Below are 16718 nucleotides of genomic sequence, written 5' to 3' on the forward strand. Positions count from 1 at the left end.
GGAGAGTGATTCCGAATTTGAAAGTGTTATGATAAAGAAAACGTTATTCTATCAAATTATCTAGTTCAAACATTATCCCAAAGCACTTTATGGTAAAAGCAGCTATAGCGTGAGAAAGAAGGAATATATAAATCTTTATCAGATAAATTTATTTCAATTATTTATTGATGCTCTATCGCTTAAGTTGATTCCTTCTTTCTGTCCCACCCAACGGCTGCTCAAATTTTTTACTTAAGTTTATTCAACAAACATACCCATGTCCTGATTATTTTCCTTGCAAATGTCATCATAATATATCTCTTTGTAAATGACGGCATTATAGTTCATGCATTTGATTTGACTGTATCTACAACTGCGTCTAATTCTAGATCTACTGTTTATTTTACTAACAACCAGATCTAAGCAATATCTTCCACCAATGAACAACGAGTGATAATGAATATAAATAGCTTTAAATCTAGTTTTAAAGGTATTTTATGGTATACTTACAATTATTTACGTTATTTTGTTTATTTATAATGCTACTGCTTGTTCATTGGCGATAAACTGTATCTAAAGCGTAAAATAAAGCGCCATGCATATTGAAACATGCACTATTTGATACTGACAATATAGAATAAAATACGGAGTACCGTAAAATGGGGTGAGTAGGGACAAAACCGACATTCAAACCTCGATAACATTTTATGCAAACTTAATTTTATTAATAAATGTTCTGGCCGTTTGTATTTTAGTTTTTTTTATGATTTAAGGTAGTTCCATTTCATAACTTTAACGATAAACACAAAATCCCTCCTCACCCCGTAGTCCCTCGTAGTTGGGGTGGGATGGGATTTCATACAAAAGGTGATTTTGAATCGTTGTTGAATCGATATTTTTTAATATGAATATTACTATAGCTCCATTTGTAATAGGAATACATTATTTAGGTAGCAGTAGCCTTAAGAGCCAACGGGAGTGGTCATTTCTCCATACAAACGTACTCCTCGTTTTCCTCCGTGGTTTTTGAAGCTAGAGCAATGATTTTTTCAACACAGATTAATATTATCAATATCTGTGTCGGACCGTTTTGCTTTTTTTGATATTTTTGTTTTTTAAGGCGCTAGAGCCCTTCAAAAATGGCCAAAATGGCCTAATTGACTATGCCGCAATGAGAGGCGTGGCATTCAAAACTGATATCAATTAGCCAAAAAAGCAAAACGGTCCGACACAGATAATTTCATAATCATTTAGATTTCCAAATTTGGTTACGATTGGTTAAGTTTTGGAAGAGGAAACAGAGGAGTACGAAACCTCGATTTTTGAGATTTTTACGCAGGATTTTTCGCCTTGTCCTTATCGCACTACTTTTAGGTGCCGCTTCCGTTAGCGAGACGGGTATATTTACCTAAAATATTTAAAACTCAGCTCCTGTTTCGTCTTAAAAACCAGCTCACTCCCCTGTCAACCCTTCTCTCCCCATTCATAACCCGCCGACTCTCCTCGCAGTCCCTACTCACCCCATTTTACGGTATGCGGGTAATTTCGAAAGTCACCAATAATTACGTCAGTTAGAGTAAATTTTTAGAATTATCAATCTGACGTATTTTTAATTACCCGAACACACAAAAAATACTGTGACACACAGCAAGAAAAATCCATGTGATCGCACCGCAAATCATATTCGTGTTAAATGCCAATTCATTGTTCGTTTGGGTCTGGGCAAATACAATTTTACGTCAATTGCCGTTTGTTTGCTCCGTCTGCTGTTGTTATTCGTATTTTAGTCTGCCCACCATTTTAAACATGTCTGGGGAAAATCAAAACGTAAAACTTTGATGTTTAATAGGATACATCTGAAGATTGTTTATTGAGGGTATTTACGTTGTATAATGTTATTGTTCCTACAAATGAAGAAAATGAACTTTTTACTGCAACTTTTTTAGCAGAATACCTATGCAGCGTTATTCGAGGAGTTCAAAATATTTTGGAATAATTGTAGATCAGGACAGGTTAATACAAAAACGCGCGAACAATACATTTTTCTCTCCTGTGGGCAATAGTTAACAGCTTGTGGGCATGTAAGCAATGATTTTATCATAGTTCTCTAAATAAAAGGAGGACCTTTTCACGTGGATAAGGGTTAAATAAGAAAATTAACCTTTATAGCCCTTAACTCTTGTGTATGTCTACAGGAAAGACATAACACAGTGATCTTTTTGACCATATGTCATTGGATTAAGTAGGTAAGTAACTCTGTTGAAATATATTTTTTAACTGACAGATAGTAGTTACCATTATGTAATTTATATTGGTAGATATATTTGGATTCTAAAAGGGCTGGCTATCATAACCACTTGAATTATTTGAATTGTTGCGAGTTCAGTTATCATAATTGTTTGATTCGTTCCAGAGGCCGTTGGTATTACCGACAAAAACAACGCAAATGGTTGTTCTACGTATTAAAAAGTCATTAGCTTCGGACTCCAATCATAGCTTTATCGTTTTCGCTTAACCGGAGTGAATCAACCGCACAACCACGTTGCTAAAAACTCTAGAAGCGTAAATAGTAAACATAAGCGTATGTTAACTTGTTAAGAAGCAAAATAAAGAAGCGAGCATGCAGCATGCGACACGAACAATTCTATAGATGGGTCTAACAAACACAAGTAAATAAAGAAAGTTATGGTTAAACGCGCAAATTAGACATCAAATGCACATTTACATTGCGTTAACTTAACAATTATCTAGATACCTTTTTCCGAATAATCTGAGCACGGATGTGCGCTTCAAGTATATGCGACTTGCGTATGTCACCCACTCTGAATAGGAGACAGAATTCGCCGTCTCTCAAACAAATGACAGCGTTCCTCGAGAACAGGAGCGTGGTGTTACGCTTTTTGGCTCGAGCCAGCTTCGCGAATATTAGACCCACCTAAAGACAAGAAAATTAAATGAGACTTGGCAATCGAAACTGTGAGAGTCGAAATTTGAATAGCCAAATGACGACCCGACGTTAAGGAGTGGAGACAGTGCTAAGATGCTTCTAAGCGTGCGAACTGAAATCCCCAATCACTAACCAGTCTCCGTTTTTGTTGAAATAATATACCTTGCGGCGGATTATCTGGGCTCTTATATGGGCTTCGACAATATGTGATTTCCTCATGTCGCCCACGCGGAACATCAGGCACAGCTGCCCATCCCGCAAGCAAATGACGGCGTTTCGGGAGTAAAGTAGGGTCTGGGCTCGCTTTTTGGGTCTAGAGAGCTTTGCGAACACGATTCCCACCTAGAATAGAACAACCTTGCTGTCACTGTCACGTCGCTCAGCGGCGAGGGCCATGGTTCTCAATTTTGCATTTTCCAATGACTGTTGCACTGAAATTAGTCTACAGCCACCTTGACTACTAACTCACTATTATATTTCTAGAACGCATTGATATAACTATGCTAATTGCTAAATCGTTAAATAGATTAACGATATTATTTTCATGTGGTATGGTCTCTATAAATCTAGTAATCATTTTTAAGAGATCGTCTGCATCACTTGATACGTTAGCAAAACTGGCGCTGTGCCAAGTTTATTTTAAATTATCATATTGGCTTTAAATCAGGTAGATTTCTAAATACACACTGCGCAACTAACGCTACGCTGACGGACAGTAATTTACTCTAAAATGTGTCGTTCAACATCTCTATATTTTGTTCTTCAAAGGAAATTCATGTCTGGTCAAGAATGTCATTAATAAAAGTTTAATATAGTATCGTTACCCAGACATCCTGGCAGACTGAATCACTGCATACGTAGAGTAAATAAAATAAAATTACCATAAATGCTTGAATGAAGACTCCAACAATACTCTGCAGGCACATAACGAAGATAGCCTCCGGGCACTCCTCGTTCGTTGTCCTGGATCCATAGCCGATGGTGTGTTGCGTTTCTACGGAGAACAGGAAGCAGCCGGTGAAGGTGTTGACGTTGTTGAGGCAGGGGATGATGGGATCGGTGTTGTTGGCGGGGGGGTTTAGGTCTCCGTGCGTGAATATGATGAGCCACCAGATGAGCGCGAACAGCAACCAGGAGAGGATGAAGGAGAGCGCGAACACCATCAGCGTCCAACGCCACTGCGCGTCCACGAGGGTCGTGAAGATGTCCTGGAGGTACCGGCGTCTGCGCTTGGCCACGTTCCATTGCACGACGTTGCAGTCGCCGTGTTTGAAGATGACGCGCTTTCTCACGCGCCTCGCTGCATAACGGGCTTGACGGTATCTGCAAAGCATAACATTGATTTCTATTATTTGTTTAGCTCAGACGAGCCGCTAATTAGAGAGACGCGATTACGTCACAGCTTTTGTTAAACGAGACCGTAATCGTGATTTTGTGTTTACTGCTGTCAATTAACCGTTTTACGTCATTTCAAACGAAATCTGAGGTGTTTAGGAAGCAATGACTTAGAACAAACGTCGAAACACCTACAATAGGTAGGTACATACATCAATGCGAAATTTTGGAAACCCGCTAATTATGCTAGTCATCGCCTTTGATCAAATAAATATCAGTAAATCCCAATAAATCATTTCAGCAAACAGGGAATCGTGTTTCAGACTTCGCACTGTTTGATGACTAAACGTTTGCGCACAAGTCATTAATCATTATCGAAACAACGGAGTTCGCTTTGATTGGACGAGTACAGTGATCCATCTGTAATCTGGACGGATGCCGCATGGCTAACCGTGGGTATAAAACGGGTTTGTTTTACATTCAATAAATGTAAATAATCATAGAATATATATATAGAAGTAATAAGTTGGTTGTTTATTTGTTGTTATTTAATGCCAAAACCTAAAAACATTAACGGATGTATCTTCATAGGAAACGATTTACTTTTTTTGCAGACTGCTTAATTTGTTAGTGCCTTTTCAGCGGCGGTCGGGGAATTGTCAACTTTTGTTTAAAAAGTTTTAGTGTATCATTAGCCATGTACTTTTTGTGAGATTATGGTAATGCCATAGCATAGGCACAGAGAATTTAGACTACATCGCTCGAAAAGATGGCACCATACCTTTGGCCTATCCTCGACTAGATGGCGATACTGTTTGACATTTAATAAATTTAACACATATCAGTGAAAAAATAAGGATCAAAGTCAAATGGAGTTCTAAAAGTGTTAATCATTTGTGTCGAAAGATGGCAATGTACTGACTACATAATTTACTTTGACAATATTCCTCTATTTCAAATAAATAGGTACCTACAATACAACTTGCCGCTTATTAAATTAGACTGAAAATATATATGGTTTTAATATACTATAAGCTGTGAACAACATTGTTACGTTACGAATGTTACGATGTACCGGCCCACAAACCAATAAGCTCAATTATTACGCATAACGAAATATGAATTACCTACATTTACCACATTATTCAATTAGTACTGTGTAATGAAAAGTCAATTAATAAGTTCATGCCGCAGTCTGTCCCACTTTTAACGTAAGTGCACTAAATGTGGTTTATTCAAATGACGTACTTTAGATTATTTTATCGCGTTTAATTGCACTCAGACCTAACCCATATACGCCGAGTGCCTATATTTTAACATTATCAGTAGAAAAGCTTTCTAGATAAATATGCTTTCTGTAAACATTATAAAGTAAAGGTTTTATCCGAAGTATTTATCATTTGAAGGATAGTTACTATTCTAACTAAGTATATATATATGTACCTAACGAATTCATGCATTCAATCCGCTCGCTCTATTAATTGTCCTTTATGAACAGAAGTAACAACACCTTTATTTAATTTTAAACGCCGTGTAAACATGCAATATTGTTTTTACCACACGCGAGGAAAATACTAAGTGTAAAACATTACCTACATATCAAATTCAAATTATCGCTATACAATATTTATCAATCAAAATCATTGTGTAATTTAAAAATAATTCCTCCAGACAACATGAGGTCCCTACCAACTCAAAATTAGCATAAAGTTACTTTGCCACTCTTGTGAATAAAATGCAACTTTCTCATCAGTTATTGAATAATAAAGAGATTCTTTACAAGCTTGTGGTATGAAGAATTAATTTTTGTAGGGAATTAATCGGTCCGGTTAAGTTATGATTTCAACAATTTCATTCAACTACATTAATACCACCTTCTTATAATGCAGTTCTAAAATACAAGATCAGAATCAGCTAAAATTACAAAAAAAAATCTTAATAAAAGTAACTGTCAAAATGGAAATTGGCTCGAATTATAGAAACTCAAGGCAAACCGAGATATATTTGTATAGTATGTCGCCGGGTTGCAAATGCCTGCGCCTGCGGTTGCCCGGTGCCGAGCGGCCGGACACTCCGGTTTTACATTTGTTTACATTCCACAGTTACATTCCATGAACCTGGGGGCGTATTCTAGGTGCATTTGGATATCAACTGAGGAGGGTCTTTTCAAAAGGGCTTATTTTTATATGGTTTTCATAGAGAAGTAAGTCCTTTTAAAAAATTTCCTTGATAAAATAAGTGACGTTTGCCGCCGCATTACTGTCGCGATTATGACGATCATTTTGTCACTCATTTTTTGAAGAAATACAGGAAATTTACAGCTATAGCCGCCGCAACAACGACGCTGCACTTAACAACACTACGTCACCTTAATTGTAATTAAAGGTTAAAATTAATTTGATCTGGATTCCTAATGGATATGATATGTGAACATACATGGTATCATTTATGACTGAAATGTAATAATTTATTTGTATTCTTGTGTTACTTTCTTATAATGACACATACAATTTTGCAACAACCGCTTAGTTCTCTCTATTCTCTATTGATCCCTTAATTATTTTATCACTACACCAGTGCCCTGTTTATCAAAAGTGAAAGTCAAGTGGAAGTCCCTTTCTAACAAAAGCTGTCAAAAAGGTACTTCCACTTGTAAATCTTGTAATACAAGTTACAAGCTTTTGATAAACAAGGCACTCGTAGAGGTTCTATTTAATCTTCTTTTTCTTCTTCTTCTTCTTTCGGCCTTGTCCTATTTCTATAATAATTGAGGTCGGCTTTCCTAATCCTCCTTCTCCAGAGATATCGTTACCGGGTCGTCGCTAGATCTAAATTGTTATTGGAGAGATCCTTTTTAATAACTGACACCCATGTAGTAACTAGGTTATTTAATCTTCAAAGACAAACGAGAAAAGTATTTGATGCTAACATTGAGTTGTTTCTTCATGTTAGTTGGTAGATTTATGAGTGACGATTTTAAATGATAAATATTGAATACCTAACCTTAGTTTGAATTAGATTTGTAATGTTTTACAGGCAGTGTTTTACTTGTCAAACTCGCAATACCTATGTGCAATGATTTTAATAAGTAGGTATGTTACGCAATGAAATCGTATAAATTGAAGGAAAGCCGCAAGACATGGTTATTGCGTGTCAGATAATTATTTGGAATTATTTCATTTGCATTCAACGAGCTGATTTAATTGGTGACTGTAGTTAAGGTAAGTAGGTATAAAGTAGATGCTGGTTCATTAGTTGATTACCACGTAATTGAGGCATAATTTAATTTTGATTCTTTTTAAATTTTCATTAAATTTTTGATACTCGATTTTGATCAATATCTTCATTTAAAGGTAGGTAGGTATGTAGACAAACTGCCGTATTCGAACTTCAAGATATTCACAAGAGACGACACGTACTAGATCCATTCTAGATACGTTATAGTTTAGATTTCAACTAGTTCTCTTTTGGAGCTCAATTCGGGCAACCAGTGTCACTTTTACGTCAGATAGTGTTAGATATCTATTAGATGTGAATTGGATCTCTAAGTCATATCTTGTGGAAATCGTTCAAGAGTATCTCCAGAATCGCATAAATGTCAAATTTGACAGGTTAGATCTTAAACATATCGTTATCGTATCTTGGTGACGTCTAAAAGATATCTAGTAGATGTCTATTTAAAAATCCGAATCGGGCCCAAACATGTTGTTAATGTTATTCGATTCTAATAGCTTCGTAACAAGATACACGCTGCAATATATTCAGTAAATTAACTGGTACCAAATACTTGAGACAGCCTAAACTATATTACTTGTAGCTCTTTGTCTGATGTGATTACTCAGTGCCAGGTTACGTGTATCCAGTTATTCTACAGACATGTCTTTCAGCTACATGACTTTACCTAATCTATAACAATACGAAAGACGATTTCGTATTATACGATACACTCGTATAATACGAAAGAACATACTGAAATAAAACTCACTTATTTAATTCTTCTCTCCAAGCAGATTCCGACGAATTCACAGGTTTTCCAGTCATGAACATAGACACTTGACTTATACATCTTTTCAGTCCTGACATTCTTTCTTCCATCTTAAAATTGACTTTCTTTTTACCAGACGACGTGATTTATACAGAAAGTCTCAAACACTCCTTAAAGCTGTCTTTATAAATACTGTATATTAAGCTATTTTATCACATTCAGTAGCGAAACCAGCGCTTTGTAATGTCGTATTAACCTAAATCACCGTTTTATCACACGGGTAAATATCAGCGGCAAATATAACTACAACGATCGCACTAACAGACCGTCTCCACTCTGTCTTTCAGCAGAACATTTATTAACGATTCACTGAACACTTCCTTGATGTCGAACAACAGCGCCACGAATTTTCGTACCATTGTCCCCCGGGGAATGCTTCGCGACACTGTCATCAAGAAATGGCGACGCAGAAAAATCGTCCCAAGAAAACGTGCAGTTGACTTTCCACTCGCACCGATTGTGAGGGAATTAGTCCAATACTGAGCGGATGTTTAATGAAACAGATGCGAAGACGTTCCCAAACAAACACTACAGGCGTCCCGTGCCAACCGGCGGCGCGCGACGCCGAGGCGCGTCGCGACGTCGCCCGCTCTCATTTTTGAGTAGTACGATATCGTCTCCACTCTTTCGCTAATCTGGCTTATTCCATCTTGTTTTACTATTCATTGTAGCATAAATATTTGGATCTCAGCGTTCTGAAGAGGAACAAAATATTTATCTGTTAAGATTTACGAGTACAGATAAATAAAGTCGAAAAGTGATTTCAGATTAACAATGACAGCTGGATTGGCGCGGGCTATTTTGCACGCGTAGTACTATTACGTGATTATTAAAATAGCTACGGAAACGTTGAAGTGTTTCGGATAAGAATTTGCTGCCGTCATCGAGATGATTAGTCTCGTACCAACCTGAGTTACGCATTAGACAATTGAAGAGGTGGATAGCGACTTGTTCAGTCGTTTCAGAGCAACGATTCATAGAGATAGGGTTGCCAATTGCCATACCGAAAAATGGAATATCTTGACCAAAAATCATATCACAAAAGGACGGTCATATATGTCTAAAACCCCTCCCCACCTAACCCATTGGTCGATAGACTACTCGTCCTTTTCTATCTCTATTAACTATATAGAGACCAGTAATCTATATCGCGCGCAAGATACAGTCGCGGCGCACCCGCAGACCCGCACTAAGCCTACTCAGCACGCCAAGAAATCCTGTAACTACAGCATAACCTTCGCTTTCCTCTACCCAACTCCAAACTTTTAGCTAGTTTCTAGATTAGTTGAGGTTTCCAAAAAAACCTTGACCCTCGCCTACTCCCTCCGCAATCCTGACAAAAGACTAAAAATCCTGACATACCAGGGGAAATCCTCACGAACTAATACTACTACGAATGGAGGAATGTTGCTTCTGTGACGCAGTTGCAGGTGTTTAAGCTAAGCATGCGTGTAAATTTGATACAGCAGCCACGTGAGAAACGTGTTGGTGGTTAACTACCTGTGTAGTGGAAGTGAAGCCTGCGGTGCAATAGAACTGGACACGTGATACTCAACCAAGTTCGCGGCTGTGCAATCACAATGCAACAGAACTATGAAAGCTGTAAGATTCTAATTTTTCTAAAACTAAAATTGGTTGACTGTAGGTGTATAGATATGTCTGCCACTATTGAACGTGTTTTACGTGCACAATCAGACTTTAAATCAAGGCACACAAAACTAGTTTTAATAGACAAATTGAGTTCTTCAATATTTAACGTATTGTTTTGAAGCATTCTCCTAGAACAACAAATGACGCTGGAATATCGTTGAACTTGAAAAATCGGGCTAATAGGAGTCATTCCAGAGCGTAAATAAAATGTTTGCTATATTAATGGAATCACAGCGACGTTTATTCGTTCGACCTTGGACTGGGAGCGTTATTGAGACAGTCACCCCCAGACTTGGACAATGACATAAGGCAGGTGCCGATGATGCCGTCTTCTAACTTCAGCGTGTTTGGCACTACTGTCTTGGCGTTTCGAGATGTTTACGCTGTTATTAAGTCACATTTTTGACGAGTTTCATATAGATCACATGCGAAACTCTTGTATTTTACCATTATTCAAATTATCTGTCTAAAACCTAGATTTTGGCAATTCAAAATCAGAAGTTGGTTAGCCGAGCTCTAAATCAAATACCGATGGTAGTGACGTCATGTCTTGGCAACTTTTTGCACCAAATTTTCAGCCAATAAGCTTACGACAGTTACGAGTCATCTAATAGTACAGATGTAGTGCATAATTATTTTCCATCGTATTTTCACGGAAACGTACGAACGTAGTGTCTTGCTATGTCGGTACAACGAGTACTGACGTTGACTGAAGTGAAGTAGCATGACAAATACAGAAAATACGATACAAAACAATTACCTATGCTTGAGTAGGCACATCGCGCATTGTCAACCCCTTAAACCTCTACAAAAGTATAAGACGTAAGTAATAGGTTTTGCTGACTATACCTACAATTATTCTGTAGTCTTTCGGCCAATGACATGATATTATGTAGGTATGTAACCACTAGTATTTGCTTCTTTTGGTTAAAGGTTAGTTTATGTCAACATTATGTTTTTTAGACAGTTTTAAATAACGCCATGAATTCGACCATCCTGTAATAAATCAATTTAAATCTAGATTATCTGGTTAAAACAAAATTTTATGCGGTTCTTTATTATTAGCAAAAAAAAATTAAATAGAGGAATATTGTATAGTGCCATCGCTCGAAAAGATGGCACCCATACCTTTAGCCTATCGTCGCGTAGATGGCGATACTTTTTGACATTTAACAAATTAAACAAATTAAATGTACTGCATAATTTACTTTGACAATACTTTTATTAGCAAACTGTCTAAACTCTAATAAGTAAAAATCAAAATCAAAATCAAAAATATACTTTATTCATGTAGGCCTAGCAACAAGCTCTTATGAATCGTAATTAATCTTAATCTAATTATCAGAGCAATTTATTGATGTTAATATTATTCCATAATAAAATTGGATTATTATACATATCAAATTTAACACTAAGAATTTCACAAAAGGATCGTCAAACATTAAAAAGATTGTAAAAAAAAATACTAGTCTAGAATTTCTAGAATAAAATCTAAATGTCAAAAAAAAAGCATAAGTAACAAAATAAGTAGATAGTATTACATCGGAATATCCATTTCATCATCAATAATCAAATATACCTAATAAATAAATAATCATTTCGAATAACAATTAATCCCACGTTGTAATATCATTCATGTAGTCTTGTGTGGATAATAAGCTTTAGAAATGAGTTTACGCTTTACATAATTCTTAAATTTATTAATAGATAATTCAGTAATATGGTTTGGAAGTTTATTATAAAATCTTACACAATTACCCATGAATGATTTTTTAATTTTATGGAGCCGAGTGAAGGGCACTGCGAGCTTATGTTTATTTCTAGTATTAATATTATGAATTTCACAATTTTTCCTAAAATTTACAATATTTTTATGTACATACAGAATATTCTCATAAATGTATTGACAGTGCACTGTCATTATGTCAATTTCCTTAAATTTATCTCTTAGTGAGTCTCTATGGTTCATTTTGTATATTGCTCGAATAGCCCTCTTCTGCAGAACAAAAATGGTATTTATCTCTGAAGCACCGCCCCACAGTAAAATACCATATGCCATAATGCTATGGAAGTAACTAAAATATACTAATCGAGCTGTTTTCACGTCAGTTAACTGACGGATTTTGCTCACTGCAAAAGCTGCAGAGCTCAGTCTATTCGAAAGAGTAGCAATATAGGGACCCCACTGGAGTTTAGAATCTAAAGTTATACCAAGAAAAACTGTACTATCAACTAATTCCAATTCCTCATCCTTCACAATGACACTTGTTTTCACATGCCTTACGTTACTACTAGTGACAAACTTAATACATTTAGTCTTTTTCTCATTTAACAATAAATTATTAACATTGAACCAATTTACTACTTTTGAAATGGCATTGTTTACATCATTGTAAGCTTGTTGCTGTCGTTTGACTTTGAAGTAGGTACGTATACAGCATCTAATTCGTTGCCAAAATGAAACGTCACGAGTGCTAAGTCCGCGAAACTACTTTCAGTTTCTATTAATTAGTCGTTACATCCGTAGCTGATTTTCGTAATTTTCTAGCTGTTTTAGCTTCCGGCAGAATACATGAGAATATTGCACATCATTTGAAGAGAGTTTTTTTTTAAGTGAAAACTTCTTTAACGGCGCTGTGCACTTTTTGTGATGGGGGAAAATGTTAAACTCGCGACAGGTCACGTGACCGTAAGATTCGTAAGACGGACACGTGACCTGATCGAAAAACTGTTACAATGTCATTGAGTTTTCACTTCTGCCGGCACTACCGGAGTGCAACCCATTGTTTTTTTCTCTCTCTTTTCTCTATGAACACCACACAATAATAAGTCCTTATGAAAAGACAATTTACATTTGTGAGATCTTTTAAGAGATAAAAGATACACTGTAGTAAAACTATCAGTAAAAAAATATCAGTAGACTGTCAGTAAAGTTTCTTATACAATGTTGCGTTACTGTATATTTTGTAGCATTTATAGTCAGGACGCTAAGCACAAAGAATTTTTCGTGCTTAGCGTCCGTACTTTAGCATGGTCGCTGTTCCATAGATTTTGTAAAGCGCTTGGACCTCTAGCTATTGAGTGAACTGTCTAAGACAGCACAAATTGGTGATTTTCAAACATCAAAACGCCGAATATAACGGCGTATACATTGCAGTACGTCAGCTCTTTAAGAGAGCAAAATTAGGTGTTTTTAATGTAAAGTACTAAACATTATTTATTATTTTGGATACGGAACCCTCGTATCCAAAGGGTTAAAACGGGACCCTATTACTAAGACTCCGCTGTCCGTCCGTCTGTCTGTCCATCTGTCTGTCACCAGGCTGTATCTCATGAACCGTGATAGCTAGACAGTTGAAATTTTCACAGATGATGTATTTCTGGTGCCGCTATAACAACAAACAAATACTAAAAAGTACGGAACCCTCGGTGGGCGAGTCTGACTCGCACTTGGCCGGTGTTTGTCTCTGATATTTAGTACACCAGGAAGTCTATCTAAAGATTTGCAAGCTGTTGACGCAACCAGATTTCCAGATTTGAAATTAGAATATTGATACAATTTTTCCAGTTATTATTAACCCACATTACCGAACTTCGCTCACAATGAAATAGACACCCGAGTGCTGTTGCCAAGTCGCAGTGACACGTGAGTTTGAAATAGCCGTTCGTCTTGAGATCGTCTTTCCGGCGCGTGCGGTGTGAAGTTTCTAACACGTGAAGTTATCGGTTTTCAGGAATGAAGGTTACCGCTACTCGCCGGTAGATGGCATAGTCAGGGACAACTATAACTAGGAGAACTTTAAAATGCTTGTACATATTTTTTTATACAAAGTTTATTCTCAACCTCTAAAAATTTGTAGTTCAGGCCTTAACTGAGACCAAATTCGTCTACATTTGGATAAATTATATTGGGTACCGCAAAAAGGGTGTTTGTTTAAAAACAAGTTTTCCCTTATTTGAATTAAGGGTTTTTTATTCTTATTTTATGAAATTGTTAGGGCAATACAAGTTTTCGTACTTTTCCCGAAAGGCCCATTCCATTAAAATAGGTAGAGTTAGACCAAGAAAAGTCTGCAGCTATTTTAATAGCCCACGCAGTGCAAGTGTTATTTTACTTATTTTAAACGTCAAACTTCTATGAAATTATGTCGTATAAATAACACTTGCACTGCGTGGGCTATCAAAATCGATGCAGACTTTTCTTGGTCTAACTCTACCTAAAATTATTTAGCAGGAAACATAACACAAGGCTTATATAGTTTATATTTATGTTTGTTTGACGGTTACGAAAGCCATTAGTCAATCGATGAGCGCGCATCTAAAAATACAAACACGCAAAAGATATAGGTAAGAATCAGAAAAAAAGCTTCACTTTGGGCCCAAGCTTAAAGTTCAGCCGGTTCAATGTAACCTAAGGGGGTTATATGACTCATAACGAATCTAAAAAGAGGCAGGTAGAGACGATTGGTAAAAAACGGGCACGTTAGTAACGGCTAGTGTCATTATTATAGCAGCTGATGGTCCTAATTAATTTTGCATTAGCTATATATAGCTACCTATTAACAGTTCAGATGACAACAGAAATAGTAGGTAAACTTTATAATTAATACAAAAATATATATTTGCGGTCGATATATTCAATTGAATATATTTGCCGCCAGCATCGCCACAGATAGAGCTATAACAGCCACAGTAATGTAACAAAAAATGGTGTTATTTGGTTAAGGACTTGCTGTTTGTTTTTTGGGAAACATATTGTTCATTTATGACATTTTTAATCATATAAGGTTAAATAGAGTAATGTAAGATAAACATTGGGGCAAGATAAACACTTACAAAGAATTCGCATACTGTACAGTCGACGTCAAAGATATGTTTACATATTTCGCCTTAGTACCTACAAAGGAGTAAGATGCAAAAGTGTAAACATATCTTTGACGTCGACTGTACCTCTTGCCTCGAGTAAAATAAACTGTTTCTCTTACGTACCATAACTTTAGGTTACTTTACAGTGTTTAATCATTTTTTTTTTTCAATTTTTTTCGATGGTACCTATAAAGCCTTTATTTTCGTTTTGTGTAAGAACCTATACGTCATCATCATTGGCCACAGCATCTTTGCAGACGATAGTTGCATTGCAGCGACTAAAGAAGGTATTTTGAGGAGGTAGTCTACAGCCTACATCGACTGCGATGGCTGTATAGACCAATGGCCGATCGACATTTCTTGCCGCATCGATCACAGACGTGTCTTGACACCCTTGACTCCTGGGGTGGTCCAGCAGCTCTACGATTTCGTTTCTGCTTAAGTTGGTCCAACCAGAGCTCGTCATGCTTTGCCATACCTTCCCGCAGGTTATGACGCCACTCCGGTCTCATCTCCGCGCGTTCCTCCCAACAGTTAGCTGGAATGCCGAAGCCATTCATGTCGCGTTTACAGGAATCCTTGAAACGTAGTACGGGTCGACCAACCGGTCTCTTAGCTTTGGCAATCTAGGTATAGGTATTCGCCTGTTTCGCGGTCATCTGTTCCCGTAGCTATGCATATATGTAGGTATGCCTATGAACATTTTACATAGTAAACGTGTAAGTATATCAAATAATTGCACTAATTATACATACTACCGTTGTTAGAATAGTAATAGCTCAGTACAACTCGTGACCGTGACTCACCGTTACATAACAATTAGTAATAGTTACTATTCGTATGTTAGTGTCTCATTGTTGTCTGTTATCGCACCCATCTCATAAGGAATCAACGATCAGCCGTATCCTTGATCTTACCTCTCTGATTTATTCGCAGCTACGGCGGTAAATTCACGTTTACATTCTCACAATGTAGCTATTTTCTTTTTGATTTTATTTATTGATAAATAATACTCGTATATAGGATATAATACCCAATGCTTTTAAAATCCTGTCATTTAACCCTATTTTTGTAGGGAAGTCTCTATTGTGCTGCCTTAAAAATAAGGCTGAAGGGTAATGGCGGCGCATCAAAAAGGTGTGCAGGCAAGTATTTTAAATAGTTTGGCTTTCCTTTTCTTTATTACTTCCATAATGAGCTGTAAGAAAAGTGGCCTGCTTGCTGAAAATTAGGCATGCCAGTGGGATGAGAGTGATATCTATGGATGCCCTGTTAAAATCTGAAGGGTTTAGTCATTGGAGAAGGGCTGACATTAATACCCACAGCTTACCTACCCTATACGAGTACCTACGCTCAATTGTCGAGGTGCAGGAGGAACGGTTTAGAGGCAGAGTACTCGAAGTAAGAAGTTGTATCGTACGCCATTAAGCCGTATGGCGCCAGGGATTTATTCTGATCAATGATATTATCGGTGACGTCACGTTTCTGTCGATCTACAACGCTCATTTCTCAATAATGATCATTTTCCAGCGTGATTCATGTGTTTTCATATAAATGACTCAGGCTGAAGCGAATTTCTTTTGATCTCTGTAATGGATAATTAATTCCGTTTTATTATTACAGTAAACCTGGACTGGCAGCTACAGCGTTTCTAGACTTCGTGCAGATGATATTTTAATAAATAATGTTTCTGAGAATTCATATTTCTCGTGCCAATACCATCTTTACTGTGAACTGTTTATTTTGCATTTTTAATGTCGATACATATTTTTCTTGGTCTATAGTCAATATTTCTCGTAATTGCGTTGTGCTTGATTAAATATGGCACTTCTATGTGATATTGATATATAAGCGAGTGACATCAATATGCCAATTATTCTACCGTCCTACACAAAT

The 16718-nt window shown here is 36.8% G+C and overlaps 1 protein-coding gene across 6 annotated transcripts in view; it reads right to left on the reverse strand.

The window, feature by feature from the left end:
• LOC134791288 (G protein-activated inward rectifier potassium channel 3-like) overlaps positions 1-16718 on the reverse strand; it is a 70362-nt gene that overhangs the window by 9671 nt on the left and 43973 nt on the right. For 2 of the 6 annotated variants that reach the window (XM_063762286.1, XM_063762288.1), the window contains exons 3-4: positions 3808-4249; positions 3089-3268 (exon numbers count right to left, since the gene is read on the reverse strand). In XM_063762286.1, coding sequence (XP_063618356.1) covers positions 3089-3268; positions 3808-4249 — 622 coding nt within the window. Of the gene's footprint in view, positions 1-2734; positions 2915-3088; positions 3269-3807; positions 4250-8246; positions 8688-16718 lie in introns of those variants that run through there. The other 4 variants (XM_063762291.1, XM_063762290.1, XM_063762287.1 and 1 more) reach the window with 4 other exon arrangements.

The sequence above is a fragment of the Cydia splendana genome, chromosome 6 (genome assembly GCF_910591565.1).
Source record: "Cydia splendana chromosome 6, ilCydSple1.2, whole genome shotgun sequence".
Classification (NCBI taxonomy): domain Eukaryota; kingdom Metazoa; phylum Arthropoda; class Insecta; order Lepidoptera; family Tortricidae; genus Cydia; species Cydia splendana.